This window comes from Rhea pennata, chromosome 1 (genome assembly GCF_028389875.1).
Source record: "Rhea pennata isolate bPtePen1 chromosome 1, bPtePen1.pri, whole genome shotgun sequence".
NCBI classification, from domain to species: Eukaryota; Metazoa; Chordata; class Aves; order Rheiformes; family Rheidae; genus Rhea; species Rhea pennata.
Window position 1 is genome coordinate 132,374,387 of NC_084663.1, and position 20,663 is coordinate 132,395,049.

The 20,663-nt window shown below is 34.9% G+C and overlaps 1 protein-coding gene across 4 annotated transcripts in view; it reads right to left on the minus strand.

Moving 5' to 3' along the window:
• Window positions 1-948: 948 nt before the first annotated feature.
• The window catches only part of MBTPS2 (membrane bound transcription factor peptidase, site 2), a 33,683-nt gene continuing 13,968 nt past the window's right edge, over window positions 949-20,663 (minus strand). The window contains exons 6-12 of one of the 4 annotated variants that reach the window (XR_009961269.1): window positions 17,011-17,129; window positions 15,884-16,064; window positions 13,494-13,588; window positions 11,354-11,549; window positions 5,967-6,042; window positions 4,027-4,444; window positions 949-2,415 (exon numbers count right to left, since the gene is read on the minus strand). Coding sequence is in view for 2 of the 4 variants with exons in the window: in XM_062600431.1 (XP_062456415.1) it covers window positions 4,222-4,444; window positions 5,967-6,042; window positions 11,354-11,549; window positions 13,494-13,588; window positions 15,884-16,064; window positions 17,011-17,129 (890 nt within the window). In the remaining 2 variants the exon portion in view is untranslated. Of the gene's footprint in view, window positions 2,416-3,075; window positions 4,445-5,966; window positions 6,043-10,409; window positions 10,521-11,353; window positions 11,550-13,493; window positions 13,589-15,883; window positions 16,065-17,010; window positions 17,130-20,663 lie in introns of those variants that run through there. The other 3 variants (XR_009961271.1, XM_062600431.1, XM_062600449.1) reach the window with 3 other exon arrangements.

Sequence of the window (20,663 nt, forward strand, 5' to 3'; positions counted from 1 at the left end):
AGTAGGATATTTTCAACATTAGCTGAACAAAACTTATGCAGCTGTAGTTATATTATCTCCATTAGTTATCTTTTATTAAAAAGTCTCTGCAGATCAGTTATGGGAGGAGAAAAAAGTTGCAATTTTAAAATTCCAGAGAAAGCCACAGAAGCTATATGTAGAAACAAAAAAACCCGAAACACAAACCCTACATTACGGACTGCTCTAAGTTTTCCCTGGAAAGCCAGCAACGCAGACTCTCTCTCTGTGTGTGTGTGTGTGTGTGTGTGTGTGTGTGTGTGTGTACACACATGTACGTGCACAAACACACATGCACACACAGGATCACTGAAAAATATAATTGTCAATACAATCCGTTGTTTCATTCTAATTAAAAAGGATGTTAACAGATTTTCTACTCATGCTCAAAAATTTGGAATAACTAATCTACTAGGCTCATTTATACTTTTCCTAGTGAAGTCTCTTTCATTCAACTTGCAAGGAAGCAAGCCAGTTTTAATCACCTACATTAGAAAAGAACATGTAAAATTCTGTATCTTACAAATTTATCATTTTTCATTATCAGAACATGCTATGAAAGCATTTGCTGATAGAAAAAAAGTTAACCTCTTATAAAAAAAAGAATTAGAATAATGATCATTTACAAGTATGGAAATATGATGCTTTTCAAGTAATAGCTACACATACCACTTCCCAATGTTAGACATTACTTTTTCCATATGATATAATTTGTTAAAAATGTATAGAATATATAAAAATAGTAGTATTCACATAAACTCTAAGAGTGTTCTATTTTACACTCCAGTCGATGTCCTGTAATTATATTGATAGATTCTCTATTAAAGAATACATTATATTCTGAGGGCTAATTAGAATGAAAATTGAAAACTTTCATTTAAAAGAAAGATTTTTTTTTTTAATTTTTACCAAAATTAAAATAGGACAAACATTAGAAATATTCCAGAGTAAATACACAACATACAAAAAACATTCTATGGCCTTCTGTGTTCTGTTGCTACACAAATAAGCAAACAAACAAACCAACCAGCAAAAAACCTCCCCAAAGTCAAAATATATATATAGTCAAAAATGGCACTTGCTTATCAGCATGTAATCCATAGGTTAGGATGACAGAAGAATAGAACTGATCCATTGAAAAGCTTTTTCTTCAGAAAGTGGTCCAGGTCAAGAACTATCTTCATCCATAGATAATCTAAGATATGCACTGAGTCTTTTTTTAAACAAAGAGCATTGATCACAGTTTGCTTAAAGCTTTGATTCAGAGTAACTCTACATACCTAAATCTAACCTTATTCAGTAGAAATCCAGTACATGCAGGAATGGATCCATGAATTATTTTTAAACACTTACAGTACTATATGCCCCACGGAAGTTACCTAGGGTCTTTACAGTGTACTAGTGTGTTTTGCTAAAACCACCCCATTCTTCTCCAGCCTGAAATTTATCATAATGTCAAACACGAGTTGACGTTCTGCTTACTGCAAGTTTGGTCTTAATTGATTACATAAATAAATTGGATTTATTTTCCTTTGGTAAAGTGTCAGGTTTTGGTAGAACATTAAATAACCAGGAACAACCTGCCAGCCTCATTATAGCAGCTAGAACACGTGTATGTTTTTCCAAAGGATTTTTTTTTAATACCCCTTGCCTACATCTCCAAATGGAATATTATGCTGAACAGATTGTCACATGCAGCTGGAGTCAGCTTGAACATATAACATATCAAACTTTAAATGTTATTCATAGAATATTTTTGAAATCACCACATGCAGTTGTTGTTGCTTTAGATCAGAAAAAAAAAGAGGACTGCAACTCGGACACATAAACAATGGCAGTCTTTTTGAAAAGTGAGCATATTGCCTTACTAAATTGCATTAAACCTCATAAATGCAAGTTAATTCTGTGGAGTGTAGCCTGGACAAGATATGGAAACAGAGGAAAGTGACACAATGCCCTGGAAAGGAAGAGCTCAAATTAGTGAGCAGCCACTTAGGTGAGTGAATAGACTTCCAGAGCATAGCTTCAGAGCTGGGCCTCATATAAGAACCATGCTGCTCATGTCAAGTTTGTCCACAGAGAGATGGAAGAATGGCACGAGAGCTGTTGCTCTGAAATGTCTGTTAGGTTTATTATGAGTGATGAATTAGACTTGCCAGATGCCTCCTGAAGAAAGAGAAGCCTTTTGGCAGTTTCTGATAGTTTATTTTTCCTTTCTTGTTTTTTGTGACTTTTAATAGTTCCCAAAGGGACTGACTCATACTAGACTGACTGGATGACTTCCTCTCTCTTACCAGGATCTGTGCCGACATGCCCAGGTTGACATGACTGAAAATCAGAGGCAAGGGGCTGCTACCCCACATCAGTGAACTTCAGGAGGCCAAGCCTGTGAGAGCACTGGAGAGATAAGTAAACTAATAAAACAACAAATAAACAAACATGTTCTCTCATTCCTGCTTATATCATCTTAAGAAAAAAATATTTCCTAAACCAAGTTAACATCATTTTACAGCCATTGTAAGTGTGAAGGCTACTGTGCAAAAATCAATGGGCATATGCAAACATCAGATTTGTCAGTTCATGCAGTAGCACCAGGAATAGGGCTCAACCCTGCCTGTAAAGTTGCACAGGCTTTTATCCCTAGCGCAAACAGAATCTACGTTAGCTCATCATAACCGCTTCATTGCTCTTTGCAGGCCACTCTTTGCAGGCTTGGTTTCCAGCTTCCACTTAAGATCCTGAAAAGACCATTTCTTCAAAAGAACACTGAACTGCTCTGATTGGGAGCACTGTACGAGATGGAAGTTGGTAAGCATTTTTCAGAATTTCCCTAACTCAAATATTCAGGCTCCCAAATTGAAGTTTGTGTTTTTTTTTTTTTTTTTTTTTTTTGAAAATACTTGCCTGCATTAAGACAAATACCTGAATGAATCTGATGTATATAAACTACACAATATGTGACAGGAGTACACATCAGTCAGTATATAACCCTACTGAGGTATAAAATATTACATACTTAAAAGGGTTTCAGAGTAATTTCAGTTAGCAAAATACTGGTTGTAGTTGAGTTCATTGTTCATTTAACAACAAAGATATGGTCCATATTCATTTTAGAAAACAAAAGCCAAATGTAAAGATAGTTCATTTCACACTCATATTCTTCTTCTAAACAGTTCTGATACAAGGGCACCTTCAACTAAACATCTTAAATTAGAATGAATTCTAGCAAAGTAAAACAACTCTTTGAAAGACAGATGTCAGTGAGTTACTGTACATAAACTGTATTGTATGCATAGCAGCAGAAGATGGACACAAAAGAAACCAACAGGTTTCACTGTTAACTGTAAACAATATTATCTTCTGAATAAAAAATACAAACATTTAACATTTATTATTTTGCACAGCATACTTCAGCACTCAAACTATGATTTGAGTTTATTTTCTAGCTATTGCTGAAAAATATTGCGTTTAAAAATCTTCAGCTGTGCATGCTACTACACCACTGAATGTTTAAGAAACACAGACATGTGGGCTTTGTTATCCACCACATACCCCATTCTTAACAGACATTGGCACTTCTCATCTACATCCTGAGATGCAACTTCCTTCCAGTCATATTGGCCAGCTGGAAAGATACTAACCCATATGGTGTCTCTCTCCTCATTAACACATGGTTATCATTTGCTCAGCTTTTCACCATTTTAAGATGAGCCCAGATTGTAGAGTTTCTTACAGCCTTGTTTGGTAGATCACTAGATTAAAAAACAAAACAAGACACTCAAGACTATACTGACTGAAAAATGGCCGGATCCCACAAGGACTATTTGACAATTATTCAAACTATAGATGAAAACTGTTTTCGTCTCCCACTTTACAAGTGTTTGAGGCCAAATAATTCCCTTATTTTGGAATCTAGATTAAGCTTTAGGCTTTTTCCTGTGAAGTTTTACAATACAACTTCTCCAAAATTAGTATAGTGCTTTAAAGAGTATATAAAAAGGTTCTTACTTGTTTCGTTCAGTTTTTCCATGATCACAGGCACAACATCGTACAGATTTAAGTTAAAACAGCAGCCATGAGTGATTGTTTTTCCAGTGCCATTTTAAGGGAATTATTTCAATTTCAGTGCTGACCAAATTTTGAAAGGCAATAGATTCATTATTTTTGTGTAGTTTGATAACCGATGGAAGCATATCCAATGTTCTACCGTGCTGTCACCATCCAAAGTCCTAGTGCAACATTGGCAGCCAAAAGTGCACTGCCAGCAAGTAAAATTAAAAAGCCAACAAGCTCCCTGTTTTGCTTTTCTACAATCAGTGAGCTCAGAGTGGCTTCTAGGAAAGAATTTAATATCCACTGGCCATCCAAAGCAAAGCAGGGTACAGCATTGATAACTGCCAATGCTCCTGACAGTGAAATTAGGTACCTGATTGACATGAGTTAAGGCTCATGGATAACATCGAAGAAAAGGTAAAACAAAAATCAAGACCAAAACATATTTTTTACTGTTACTATGCAAAGAAAAACACTTTTTTTTTTTTTTTTCTTTTTTTTTTTTTTTAAGCTGTCATTCTGTTTCATGGAAAATGTATTAGGACAACTCATTTTACACTATAACATAATGGCCTGGAAAACTGCCTTTATGGGTTCACTTGTTTTAAGTAACAATCAAGCACTATGTTTAGATACTTTAACAACCTGCAGTCTTCCCAACTCAGAGGAAAACAGGAGATTGCAAGAACACTCTTAATGCTGCCCATCTTCCTCCCCTGCTTTGTGTGGTTTTGGAAGGCTGGAGCAAATTTATAGCTCTGACACTATGCCTTGAAGTAACAAGGCATTCTAGATCTATGATTTAAGTATGAAACAATGAGTAGGAATATTTTTTCAAAACGTTCCCTCTCTAAAGTAAATGGCTAGAACATGACTGGAAATCTGAGCTACCTTCTACTTACCTCTTAGCCAGAAGAGTTGTGTGAGTATCTGTGCATGCATGTGCATGTGAGAATGAGGTAAGGACAGATCATTCATATTGCTAGTAAAGGCTTGCTAACTTTGCTACCTGCCTCTATCCTATAAATGGCTGGACAAGAAGACATATGGCTCAGAAATCTATTGGGTCAGAGTGAACCTTGGCATGTTCCCAGAAAAGGGGGACTTTTGTACCAGCTTTTGTGTTTTATGGACAAATCTAAACTATACTCTTCTGTTTTTAACCACTCATTCACGTTTCAGTTTCTAAGGCTAAGGGTTCTTAGATTAGTTGTACCCAAAAGCCCATTATCCTTTATGTGTGTGTATATATAATCTCAGTCATTAATACAGATTAATATCTGTATTTAAAATGTTATCATATTGTTTTTGAATATGAGGTTTCCTTTAAAGGCAGAAAAAAAAAAGAGAGAGAGCGAGACAGTGAAATGAATACCCATACCTGTTATTCAGTTCAGGGTAACAGCTAAGAAACAGTATTAATATAGAATCATAGAATCAGTAAGGTTGGAAGGGACCTCTGGAGATCATCTAGTCCAACCTTCCTGCACAGCAGGGTCACCTAGAGCATGTTAGACAGGGTTGTGTCCAGGCGGGCTTGAAGATCTCCAGAGAAGGAGACTACAATAGCTAGCTCCAATACACTGAAGCTAGCAACATCTCATTTGTCTTGCCAAAAATTCAGGACTGTTTTGACTAAACCTCACGTTCAAGAAAGACTTAAAAAAAAAATCTGACCATAAATTTCCTACTAAAAATAAGGAAGTGAGACATTTCACTTTGAGTTCAGCACATAGACAACAATCACTGCAGAATGGAGTAAAGATGTACAAAACCCTACAGATGTTTCAGGGCATTCTGTTGAAAATTATATCCAACTGAAATCTTGCTGAGTCACCAAATTATAAAACAGTTTCCTTTTTGCCTTAAAAGAACAAACATACTTCAAAGGATACTTGCAGAATGTCTCTATCATCACAGGCAGATCAATGCTTAGAAAGTTATGTCGCGGTACAAAGCTGCTGAGACTTACTGAAATGAAAATAAAAGATCCACAAGAAATGAATAGTCATTCTAGGATTATAACATTATGAATTTTAGATTATAGTTTTGCAGAAAAATCAGACTTGGAATGACATTTTTTCAGGATGAGTAATCAATCTAAATATGGTTTTTCTTTTATTTTTCTTTTATTTAAGAAGACAGAGTGTAACCATTAATTGTCTCTCAGACATAGACATTAACATAATAAGATCATGCCACAAAATATAATTAATATGATGTCAGTAAAAGCAGATCTAAGATGTATATTTTCAGAGACAACTAGACTGTAGTCATAAGGACCATATTGTGTAATTTAAGCCCCTTCCATAAAAACATACAAAAAGAGATTATCATTACCAGCCTTCTTCAACATAATATAGTCCACACGTATACATTCATACCCTTGGTGTACACATGTACTTTCTATCAAAGACAAAAAAAATTTCTGTTTCAGTACCTAGAGAAAATTCTCGTATTTTGAATCTGAGCTCATTTTACATAAAGATGGAGCCTATCAGTTCCCGATCAAATACGGAACAGATCTAGATGCACTTTGGGAAAGAAAGGGCTAGGAAGTGACGCACAAGTGTGTTATACATCTTAACACCAGACAGTCAGTAATAAATAGCCTCTTTTTCTATCTTCGAATGATACTGTAAGTGACTACAAGCAGTAACTTCATGCAACTTAAAATCCTGGGAGATGGGATTCGGCATTCACGATACAAACTGTGACTGTAAGATGGCAGTATCAAGCACCACATCACCTTGAAACGCTTCTTTGGTACCCTAACTTCCTCAAATGGGTAGGTGAGGTTCCAGTTCGCTGCATGTTAAATCTCAACAAGAGACTTTCTCCTCAGAGAAAACTGAGATAGCATAAGATTTCCCAGACTGCACTCTGATAGTACAGGGACACTCCATCTAATTTATCTTAGAAAAAAGGATTGACATAACCCTTTGAAAGAAGCAGCATTCTCTCCAGTCTCTGAGCCTCAGGGACTGTTTGAAAGCCTCAATTCTGTGAAAGCTGAAAGAGACACTTGCAGCATAATGGAGTCTTATCCTAAGAGGTAAGAGGTTTAGGTAAGTTAAAGGAGAATTAGAAAATGACCTTCAAAAGGAGCTTGCATAGTATCTACAATAGCCACTGGGTCCCTAAGGAACACACAGTTGAGAAGGCCAGTCTTGACAGCTTGAATTTTCCCAACTATCCTGGGAAAAAAAGTTATAGCCATGAAAAATACCACCTCCATAAAGACATGGAGAAGAACATGAACAGGAGTTCAAAGCTGAGCAAAAAGCTGAAAAGCTGAAATCCCACAGTAGTACAACATCCCTTGGGAAAGGAATAATTTAACCCACTCTGAAAAATTTTGAAAGCACAGGCTAAGAGAACACTGGAAACCTTGCTGGAAACACATAATGTATCAATACCATACCAAAATTTCTGCTAAGTATATCTGAGGTAAGAAAGAGATCAGATTTCCTCAGGTTCAAAAAGCAATTCAAGGACATTGGGACAAAGATATAAGGGGAAAGCGCAGTTCCAAAGCAACACTAGGCAGGGAACTGATCCACTCAGTCAAATAAATGTGCTTTTGTCTATTAATAGGGGCCTTTCTGATGAGTTAGGAGTAGTAATTACAAGAATAAGCAAGCATACCATGGGATAGAGAGATTTGGATAACAAAGGATCCAAAAATTAGAGTATTTTTGGTATGCCAATAAGCAGAGAAATTCCCAATACTGAAACTGTATCAGGTGGGCCAAAGTGCTTTGAAAAATCAAAGTTCTCTGTTTCCTTACCTTGAGGATATTTGATTTAGGAAAACCAAGAGAGAATAAGTATCAGACTGTTGAACAACAAAGTGAAGAACACATCAGATGGGAATCCTGGACATCATCCAGCTCAGAAAACCAGATGCATCCAAGTCAAGAGATATCCAAGGAAAATAACTCATTAAGCTGAAGGCTGGTATCAGAACATTTGACCAGACCTCTCATCCATGAGCCAAAAAAGCTGAAACAGCCAGTGTATTCAAAGATTTCAAAATAGGCATATTGCAATACGAATTTATTTGCCTATACTCTGATTTCAAAGCCTGACTGCCTCTTGACCAATACATAATGGCCACTAGCAAGTTACTATCCTGTACCTGAAGTTGGGCCTACATTCACAATGGATCAATAAACTCCTTCACTCTGGTACAAACCTGCCGTCCCTGACAGCCAGCAGATATGGATATAAACGCCAAAGCAGAAGAAAATCCCCTTGCTGCTGGGGCAGGCCCTTTCAGAAACTCTTTAAGAGAACCTCTACAAGATACAAACTCTTCAGAAAGTTGCAGGACTAAGTTCTAGACACTGTAATATGAGGCTATGAATTTATGGGCTGTAACAGAAAAAAACTAATGGTAGCAGACAAACTTGTCCTTCAAGGGATAAGAAAAGAATGCAGAAATGGTATTCTCTAGGCTCACCTTCGTAAGACACTGCTAGAAAGAGGTATATGAATGTCAGTCACCAGATTCTGCCCAACAAACAAGGGCCAGAGAAGAGGAAGCCAAGATTTAGCAATGTCAGAAATGACATGAAAGAATAATAAATAAATAAATAAATAAGAAATGCTGCAATGTTGCATGGCAGTAATAACAAGGCCCTCCACTTCAATCTTACATATCATCTGCCTGATATAAGGCGAGCTAGACCATAACTGGCTTGCAATAAGGAAAAGCTTAAAGTCTTGAGTAATACCACATGAAATAAATACACAGCTGAATTTATATTAGATTATATTCAATAAAATACTTTTACAGAGGGAATGCTAGTTTAAAAAAAAAAAAAAAAAAAGAATCAATGTTTCCATCCTGACCAACATCCATTCCTAATCATTCCTTCTGTTTTAGTTTTGGCCAAATCTATACCAACGTAAATTCACTTGGGAGTATGACTCTTTATAAGGTTTTTATATTGACAATAAGAGCTGTAAGTAGAGTCTGTTACAACAAAAATATTCTTACCAGGATATTTTACTTTGAGGAAATTGAAACATTTTATAGAAATAAACTAAACAGTCCACTCCTTGTAAATGGCTAATATGGACATAAAATTTTAAAGAGCTTTTAATCTAGAAGCTAGCTAGCATCAAATGAAAATATGAAATAATTATTCATCCATAAATCAAGACTATCACGACAACAATGCAAGCCTAAACAGCAAACAATACATACATAACCTCAGAGTTTTTCAAACATGACTTTAAGTGACATTATTAAAGTCATAGTACACACTTGTGCAATTCCTGTATCAGCTTGCATGTTAAATACAGTACTTCTCTAAAAAATAATGTTTGTAGCAATAAGGCATTTCATTAGATCTGATTCCTATTTTTAAACTCACACAGTAGAGGAAGAGATTCTTTTCCTTTTTGAACTGTAGAAAAATTGTTATCACATTCTGATCAGCCGCATCCAAAAAAACCCAAAACAAATCAAAAAATCCCTCTTATCCCCAAGCCAGTAATGCACAGTGCAAAGTAAGTCTGAAATATTTACAAGTCATTTCAGTGGAATGCATGGACTTCTACAACAATACAAATACCTGCTACCCAAGGCAGGTTCCTATAACTGTATCTCTGGTGTTTTTCCAAGCGGAACACAGAGCACAGGTTGAGTTTGCAGCAAAGTTTGCCGCAAAGTCCGCAATTCCCAGGGCACAATAAATCACTGCAAAATTATACAACTTATATGCTATATACAGGAGTATTTTCACATAGTAACTTCTTAAAATAGAACTGCCTCTCTAGATGAATGCAATAACATTCTTTGCTGATCTCTGAAAGCCTGACAGGTTAGGTTGTCTTGCAGAATTACAATTTAGTAGGATACACTAACTAAAACTCCGTTGCCCCAACATATTGGAAACAAGAACAATACCAACTGTTCTAGAGTACCTTCAGTCTTTATTGTTAAACTAGAGAGTCAAGCAAGGAAATTTAAAATAATTATCAAACACTACTCTTAGATATTTGTTGCTGCATATGGAGTAGATATCAGCAGATACAGAATTGTGTGTTAGTATCAACTAGAACAATGCTTTTCTACCTAAATGGAGGGCAGAAGTGAAGAGATCATATCCTGGGCTTAAATGAGGGTACACTACGAACAAGTAAAAACAAACAGATTTTTTTTTAATGATTATTATCTAAACATGGCTAGCACAAAAAGACTGACAGATTAACAAAAAATGTGTTTATGTTAAAATGCTAATGTATTTACACAACCAGATTTCACCAGTGTTTCTGAAGCTCTGTTGTACTGCTGTCCATTCCTTATCAGAAGAGCATAATGGCTTTCTAAGGAGATACTTCAAAATGTATTTAAAATCTCTTCCTATGAGGTATACTGTGAGGTCTGTGAGAAGCTTCTGAAGTAGTTCTGGCAGGTACTGTGATTCAGAGATACTCTGTGGATGCATGACACCGCCTTTACTTTCCTCATTTGAAGACACAATTTAATACTTAACACTTTTCTAAGCCTACCTGAAGCTAGTATCTACCTCATTTTTACCCTGCCCTACTAAGTAGAAATGCAGATAAGTTTGTTCACTCTTCACCTGCTTGCTCCAAGAGCAGAATTACTGTCTCCTTGTATATTTGGTTCAAGGATATACGGCTGCCCAAAAGACAGCTGCAATTCATTTCAAATTAAGGAACTAAATGAATATTATTTAAATTAGTTCAGTTTAGTTCAAATTAAACAACTTAATAAAATAAAAATCAGGAAAAAAGACTGTATTGTGCTAATTGTGATATTTGTGGCTCAATAGTCATGGGAATTTGTAATAAGTACTTAGAAAATAGGCATGATTTAAGCAGTCATGCTAATATACTAGGCAAGGTATTTCAGCAAGACATCATAGAGATTTTAGATTTTATAAAAGAATTTTTGAAAAGTTTACATGTTTGCAAAATGCACTTTTCTGGTTCCCATGATTAAACTAAGTGAAATCTGTTATAGAATTAGCCCTTTCATACTTTTCTGAATAAATGACTATCTCATATCACATATCGTTTGGTTACCTTTAACTTACCGCACTGTGCAAATTTATTTTAGGCACATTTTATTTACTTACTTCCTGAATAGCCCATCTCTCTCCACTGGCTGTAACAAGAAACCGATACTGTTTTAAACAAGTTAACTAACAGTGCTTCAAGACCTCATTCAAAGAGTCAGCCAACATAAAGCATACTAATCTTTTTTTTCCCCCTCCAGAATTTTAAAATAAATAATACAAACCTGTGTACTGGAGATGCAAGGGATGTCCTACAAACAGCATGTCAATATGAGGTGGATGTTTTACCCTGATTAGCCTTGTTTGGTTCTCTAAAGAAGGAGTCACACACAAGCTCGGAACAAAGTCCTTCTGGCAGTCCATGTTAGTTCGACAAACTTGGCTGGCCTCAATAACTTTTCGTGCTGGTAGACAGGCATACTGCAATGGGTATTTAAAATGATTAGCAAATTTAAATCTATTTTCTTTTATTGCTTATTATTTATAGGTTCAAAAGTGTAGTGTATATATATTTTTAAAGCAAAGGAAGGGCTTCAGTGACATGCTACCAGGCCATTAAGAGCTAGAATCTGATTTTTTGTCAGCTTTCTATATATATGACCAACCTATCCTTCTACATCTAAGGGAAAGCAAAAGAGATAGTGTACACATGCACCAAAATAAAAGCTATTCAAAGGAAGACATACACAAACAAAATCAAGATATCTAAACATAAGTCAATTCTCTCTAATGAGCAGAACCTTTAATCAACGTACTACTGATTTATCTGCTTAGGAAGTTTTAGACCTTGTTGACCTAAATCAATATTTGCTTGAACAAAACCTTAAATTCAGCAAATCCAACCAACCTACCTTGGCTATGTGGCTGCTAAGAGACCATTCTGAACTAGATATACTCAGCACTTAATGCAATTTTATGTCCTAAACCCTACCTATAACTCTCCTTCGTTCTGCGGTCTGAGAGACTTGATCTCTTTTGCTTTCCACAGGCCAAAGAGAGTAGAGTAGAAAGGAACAGGAATTTCTTTTTTCTCCCATGTTTCCTGAAAAAGCCCTATGGTAATTTTCCTTTTGTTCTTCAGCACAAGCAAGAAAATCTTCATCTACTAGGAAAAAAGGGGATGCCCTTGCTTGTTAGCCTGATAATAATGGCCATTACTCTCTACAGAGGCATGTGCATCAGTCACTCTCCATTAACCTCAATACCAGTTCTTTGTATTGTAGTTAGGAGGAGAGAGCATTTAGATGTTTTCAAATACAGCTGCATAGCACTGCAAAGAATATTTAAAATAATTGTTCAAAAACTCATAATCATTCTAATGACAGCAGAAGGTCACAGGCTTTTAGATGCTTTTATTTCTTCTCTGCTCCTAAGCAGCTGCTATGCATTCAAGAATGCCAGAGCTCTGTGGGGTAGTGATTTATCAAATCTTGCTGAACACAAGGATATTACCAACCACTGTCATATTTCAAAAGAGCTGTTGGTGTGTGCCCAAATCCCAGTGGCTAGATACCACAAAAACATATTGGAGTGGAAAGTTTAACATCAGAGAAATTGTTAACACAACAGATTTAGGGACAGGCTTATTTTCTATTTCTTGAGATATCTAATACTTCAGGTCAGAACAGTAACAAACTGGAATGTGTAGAAAAGTTTACACAATTGTTATTTGTGCTCTTTGTTCTTGTAAAGAGAACTGTTAGAAATATTCCATTGCTGTCAATGTAGATAATTTATTCTTAACAGACATTCCTGTATTTTAAAAGAGACTAATGCAAAATCATATTGAGAAATTTTATATATTTCCAGAATCTACAAGAAAATTACTGTGATTATGAAAGGTGTCAAATAGAGACCTTGATTTTGAGAAATTTAACAATTTCTAGAACCTTTTCTTGCATATTTTTACTTAAGCTGGGGAGAAGTTCTACTGACTTCAGATAAGATAACTGAACAGGCAGTCCAGTGCTTTGCTTATACCTTTAAAGATTAGAGATGCAAAATAAGCAATTTCACCTTGTTCTCAGAAGCTGATATTTTTTTCTTTTTACTCTCAGATACTCTGTGTTCAAAGTGAAGATGGAGGAAATGAGAGAAAAAATGAGAGGGAATCTAAAGGAATCAGGGGTATAAGGTCTCTTCTTGTTCTTCCACAGATTCCTTGTTTGATCATGAGAAAAATATCATAATCAAAAATTTTTTTTCTCAGCTGTAAATGGGGAAAGTAATATATTCATAACCTTTATTACAAACTTCAGGTATTCTTAAGAACTTAAGTATGCTGCATAATGTTGGTAAATATTACTAATTTCATTTTAATAATTTTAGATTTACCAAACGTAATTATCAGCTTAAGTAACTTACCAAGTTGCTGTCCAAGTTATTGCTGTATGAAAAGCAAATGTCTGTGAGGCTGTTGTTATTACAACATTCAACTGTGCCATCGAGTCTTCTATAAACTAAAGAATGTAGGCATCGAGCAAAGGATTAGTAACATAGTTTACTAACTTCCTGAAAAGAAATGAAACGAAATTCTCTGAACAAAATAAAATAATCATTCTGTAGCCTTGAGGAATTACAGTAATTTACAGAGCCTGGCTGTGGATCAGTCACAGCTGAAAACAAACTTCACCATTTTAAGAATGCCATTTGATTTCAATCATCTCTCTCACTTGCTGATTGTTTCATCTTAAAAAATCTCCTCGGGAGCCTGGGGACTTACTGCTACAATGTACTGAGCATTATGAGTTACAAAATACTTTTATCTGTTGCCTCTAGCTAGCATTAACTGCTAGAATAGAAATTTGTTACCTGCTGCTGTACCGATTTCAGGGCCCAACTATGGAAATGACCAAGGTTCAAAATGCCCTTTCTAAAAATGTGAAAAACCTTTCCAAGATTCAGGCTTTGAAAGCTTTCCAAGTCTTGAAGGCTACAGCAGTAGATAAATGATATTTTTAAATTGATTTAGTTACAGTGTGTAACAGATTTAGCTACAATGTGGTACAGAACCTTTGTGAATCAAATTTGACTTACTCTACAACAAGTCTTTTAAAAAAACACAAAAGAATGTTATCATAAGAATCTGTGTTGCAGCAATATTGGATTGCCTTCCTTAGATACATGGGGCCTGAGACATTGGTTGCCTTTTTATTTATTTATTTATTTATTTCAAAACGGTCCTTGGGACATCGTTTTCCATCTAGCTTCATACTTATTTTAAATAGTTTAATAGTTTATTCTCCATTTATTTTATGGTCGAGTAGACAGGATCCATTTGCTATACATATTTTTATTGATACTCTGTATTTATATCAAGCTGTGAACTGTCAAGTTTTTGACAAATGACAGCTGCTAGAGACTGAAGAGAGTTCATTTAATTTAAGAGGAATATTTCTCAATGCTGGAGGTTTGTGGCTCAGAAAATAGACAGACTGGTCTGATCAGAATGCAGCAGTGGGACAACGGGCTGCTAACACAATATAGCAACCAAGCTTATAAGCAATATTAAGCCTCTAGCACTTCCATCTAAATAAGGCTGGTTCCACTGCAGAATATGCAGTTTCATTACCCATGTCTCTGAAATTGCATTTCTGAGGGCAACAGAATCTCATAACATGTATCTTTTTAAGATCTAGGAACTGGTTTTCACTTGCCATCCCAGTCCAGCTGAGAGCATGTGCCAAAGTTGCCCCTCATCTTCAGAAGATAATCCAAAGTGTTAGCTATCTAAAAGCCAGTATCTTACCCATGCTCCTCTAGTTTTTAGTTGAAATAATTATCTTAGTTCCAGCTGTAAACGTACTCTCCTTACATATAAAAAAAAAGGTTACCTTTTCCATGTCATATGAGAACAATAATGTATCAAAAAACATGAGTACTAAAGCTGTCTGACCTCCTTTTTACTCCCAGTATGATGGAAAAATGCCACTGACAATTTTAAAGCTCTTAGTTAGTTGCAGCCTCTTACCTTTGGAATTCAGTCTCCATGGATGCTTGCATGAACCAAACTCTAGAGAGCTTCAGGGCATGTCACAAGACATTCAGACAACTTAATCTGACTGTTTATTTTTGTTCTACTTAATTTTGTTTATTGTTCTAGTTTAGTTCAGTTCCTATTTTTTTGTTTCTTGGGGGTTAGCTGTTACAGCAACAAGCAATCTAATGTATAAATGAAAATAGAAGGAAATAAACTGACTTCTAGAAAAAATATGTGCAATCCAGACAGAACTAAGTTTACAGGCAACGAAACAAGTAAGCCTGGAGAAGTAAATGAAGCATAAAATCTGTACAGCGAGACAGATCAGAAGTGGCCATAATAAAGCACATCACTAACATAAGCCACACGATTTGTAATGTCACACAGATCAGAGCAATAAGGTAACGTGCGGAATTTATATCTGCAGTAGATCACTGAGTTGACCCATATAACTGAACTAAAAGGAGAGAAGATGATCATATTATTGGTAATAGTCAAATTATGCAATATCCTGGACAGGCAAATTTCATTATTTAGACCATACCTTATATTCATATAGGATTACAGGAAGATGAGAGAAATTCACCTTTCCTCTTTCTCTCCCTCACTATAGCATTTCACAAAAAGGAATGGCATACTGGTCATCGCTTAGGAGAGGATAGCAGATTTGACTTACCAAAAAGCTGTCCCACTAACAAATCCTAAATCTAAAAGAGTCTTAAAGATATGACAAAATTACAATCTAGAATAATGAAGAGACTACCTACACTCATACCTCTAGTTGGAAAACTTAATTGCTGTAGGGTTGCTGCATTTATACAGTAGCCAATCTGTGACTTTTGTGAAATGTCTCCCAGACATGAATTCCAGTCTTCCACATTATACACTGGGCAGTCTTGAAGGCTAGTGACAAGATCTCCCACGAAAAGACCTCTTGGTCCATTGGCAGGAGAATCCTGAGAAGAAAAAGTGATGTTAGTCTTGTTGTTATTGTTGAAACTACAAGGATTAGTTTACAGTTCTGCTCTAATGTTTAGGTTGAGAAATTGTTTTTACAGAAGCAGAAAATCTCAGGCTTTAACAGAAGAGATTACTTTAACCTGAGATAGAGCATTACAAAAATAACATTCTCCATGAAGAACAGCTTATTTAGTGTTAAAAAAAAAAAAAAATTAAAAAGGCCAAGTCTTCAAATGATCAAGGGGGACCTATTCAAATTTGAGCAACTATTTTCATACAAGTTAATGTATTTTTTTCCTATTATTTTAAGTTCAAGAAGCTTAATTTAATGCCATAATCTTCCAGCAAAGCAGGGTATACCTGTACTTCTGTAGGTATAAAGCACAATAAATGTCATTCTCCTTTAGCATTGTATTGGTTCATTTTTTTATCCAAGGAGGACTGAATTCTGCCAGCTCTGCTCTTCAACCATTTGATCACATCAGAAAAAATTAGTCCTTTGTAGAATCTCAGCATTTTACCCTTTCTCTGCTTCCAACTTCTACTGACCAAATAAGCAAGGAAATCAGCTCAAAACAATCTCTAACGTTAAAAACAGATAGCAATAACTAGAGCCATGATACAGTTTCAGGTTGATTTACTTGGTTCCAGTATTGGGAAAAAAGTTTAAAATAAACAGAAATAAGCCTGCAAATTCATCTCAAAAAGGAGAACAGTTTTACAGTATGCTGAACAGTCTATAATTAATCATACCATATTTATTCATTTACTAATATTAATATACCATTAGACAGAGAACCAAACTTTAAGCAGACAAAAAGCACACTGCATTAGATTTTGCAGAGTCCTGTGAAGACCAAATTTACTTGTGATAAAAACAGACATTGGTACATTTCTGGTCACAAAGCATATAATTTGAAACTATTCAAGATCTTTTCCTACCTCTGTGACTTCTGTGATAAGTGCCCCAACACCCGTGTAATAGAAAGGGAAAAGAATGGCTGGTAGCAGAAACAAAACTGTAAGACTTGCAACACCAAGAACAAAGTTATGCCATACTCCTAAAAAAAGAATACAAAAGGTTTCTAAATAAACATTAATAGGAAAAACAAAAATGCATTTTTTAAATGCAAGATATTGCAGTTACCTTTTAATTAATTTTCCTGAAATAATTACTGAAGAATGGTTGAAAAGTTAATTTATGAATATAGGCATGAAAGAAGAATGTGTGTATTCTTTACAAACCTAAGCAAACTCTTTGATTTCACTTGTAGGGTAGATAGCTATAAAGATTCCTCCAAACCCCTGAGAATTATACTACTGGAAAATACAGAAAAGTGATAGGTCTATTTTTAAAGTGTCATTTTATCATACTGATTTTTCATCATATAACATTACTTGCATGAGTACATACTGGGTAGAGTATCCATATGCAAAACACTAGTATTCTGAATCTACTATTAAATTACAGTTTCTATTCAACAAGTTGTCATAAATTACAATTATTAAAAAAAAAAAGTGGAAAGAAATGTATCATTTGTCTACCATTATAAAATGCTGAATTTAAGAATCTTTAATAAATGGACTTAAATACAAATATGAAATACTATATGTTCTTAGCTAGCAAGATGCACTAAATCTAGTTGCAACTGAGCATTTTCCATGGTTATCTACCTCGGGTCAATCCTCTTGAAATGTGAATAATTACATGCATGTGTGCCAAGCAAGATTAGAAAAAGTGCTTCTTTTACAATCATGATTAAAATATGGGCCTAAAAAACATATTAAGAAACTATGTTGTGCAATTAGCATTTCCTAACTCATTACTCTTGGCAACGTGTTTACAACTCTAATCTTTATAGCAGGCTGTTCTCCATAGGATGAAAAAAAAACTGTCATTAGACATACTTGGCTTCCTTCAACATCCCATCTTACACAAATTTACTCATTCCATTTGTGTTCTTGGGCAAACATTTTGTATGACCAATACAGGAAAACTTCCCAACATTGAAGACTCCTTACTTCTTCACCTTGTTAAGAAGGATTTGATTTACAGTAGATTTACTAGACAATATGAAGTAAGTCTATTTAAAAATATTTTAAACCTATTTTTCTTGCATTGTATATACGATAACTACCATAATATATGACGGACTCTTCTTTCTCCTGGCTGTCCCCACATGTCACCAGGTCTTATAAAAATATTTACCTTCTTCTACAAGGTTTCTGATGCTGCATAAATGAGAAACATTTCTGGAACACTCTAATTAAGGCAACAATTCTAAAAATTGTTGTCATTTCCACTCACAGTTGTTTTTTAAAGTAATATCTCTCTATGCAAGTTTTTAATTGTATCATATTGAAAGACAATCAGATAAATAGTACTGTTTCAGCATTAAAGTCTCTTCTCTCCCTCTCCTACACACACACACACACACACACAAAAGCACAACCAAAACTGAAGTTAATATTTTAATTTATTTTTTAAAAATCTTTTAAACTTAAAAATAAACTTTATTTTTTTTCTAGTTTAACACAGGACAAAAATCTAAGATAGAACTAAAATTACTTTGTAACAGTGTGTAACTTGTAACTACCAGACAAAGTAAACTGGATAAAAACTAAAAAAGAAAAAAAAAAAAAAGAAAAAAGAAAGTTGATGGAACTGCTGCAAGATGACAAGGAGTACTTTCAAACAGCTGAAAAACATGGACCTTACAACTATAATCTTCACAGTTCACTGTGTGGAATATGGCAGAGAAATTTAAAACAGATAGGCATGAAATCCATCCCAGGTGATCCACAGGAAAGGGAAAAAAAATGTAAATTAGAATATCTGTAGAGGCTCACTATTCACTATACCATCAGTTTCATCTTGCTAAAACAATCTAGTCTTGGATATCCCATTCTTTATATTTAAGAAGATACACTTCACACAACCCTTACACCACCTACAGTAACATCTTTAAAATCTTTACCTCCTTTTTCTGTTAAGATAAATAGCATTAAAAAGGATCTCCAAAAATAATACAAAAATTTGAACTAATTTTAAGTAAGTGCTGCAGAGGACCACCTTTTCTTTATTAAGTATGAAATTACTGCTAAAAATGTCACCGGTCTTAGAAGAATACTCATTCACTATTCTCGAACTCATGATGCCATCTGCTGTATAACACATATATTCTTTAATCTCCAGAGTATAGGTGGACTACAGAAGAACAATTCAGTGCAGTTCTCTACTTACTTAGCTACTATACAAAAATCTGAAAGCATGTTTCTACAAATTCAGACCTACAAATTCAGACCTTCAGAATGCTGAGAATAGGTTCGTTCAGTTCTGATAACTGACAAAAAATGAGCGAAGTTTACTGAACATCACACTATCAACAGCCTATTTTTAAAAAATACATACCATTAGCTGTATTATACTGCAGGTATTTGTTATTCCTAACCTTGCAATGTGTCTCAGTTACTAGTTTGTATCCCTCTGTTTCAGGTTTCCTAAGGATTATTATAGGCATTTTCTTGTCATTAAAAATACACAAGTAATTATTTTCTATTACAGCTTACAGTCGTGTATTCCTATATAATTGCAGAAATACATATAAGTAGCCCATTTGGAAAATTAATATGTCTTCTCTTCCAGATCTGTTCCTGCTAGCTGGAAATGGAAATTGATTGACTTGAAAAATAGTTTATATATTTATATTTAATAGAGAATAGGGCTTCATAAAAGTTAGTCTATTTCAGTGAATGACTTCATTAAAGTATTTGGAATATGAATTATCTTTATTTACTTAGCATTTATTATCATTTACCTGATTTACAAAAACTTGAAAACATGTTTTGCTGAATGCTTCTATATCCCCTACCTAAAACCTCCTTTGTAGTATTTTACAGTTAAAATATTCAGCAAAGAATGTTAGTATGTAAGCAATACAACAGGTAGGCTGCTGTCCTATTCTCCCCTGCAGTAGAAAACCCACCAGTATCAAGAATTAAACTAAAATGCTAACTTTTCTATCTCTGTTTCAATAGGTTAGGGATCAATTTGGTCTCCAGAAATCAATCATACAAGCAGTTCAGGAAGCAAAACACAGTCCGAGTCCAACTTTCCACAGCAGCAGTGGAAAGGCTCTATTTCCCAGTAGCCAGGGTTTCCCCCTTTAGATACAGAGGAAGAAGAAGAAGCATCAAATCAAAACAATGTCGCAGTTATTTGGAACCATAAGCTGTGATCTTCTTTGGATGTTTATGTTTTAACCTTTATCTCCCCCTAACAGCAACATCAAAACATAGAGACCTGTATAATAACAGACTTTCTTGAAACTACTATTGAAAATTATGTAATAGATTGTACTTATTGCAGAAACTGGAAGTAAATTGCTAAAGAATGTTCACCTGTGAAAATTAGTCATGTCTTCATAACACTAATCTTCTGGCTGAGTATTTTCCAGCTTGTATGCTCCAAGATTTTATTAATTAGGACATATAATATGGAAAACAGACTAGGGCAGGTGTGAGAGCATATTGTAATGGGAGAAGAAGGTCAGAAATCACATTCCTTCTCAACCAACACAGCTGAAACCTCCTAT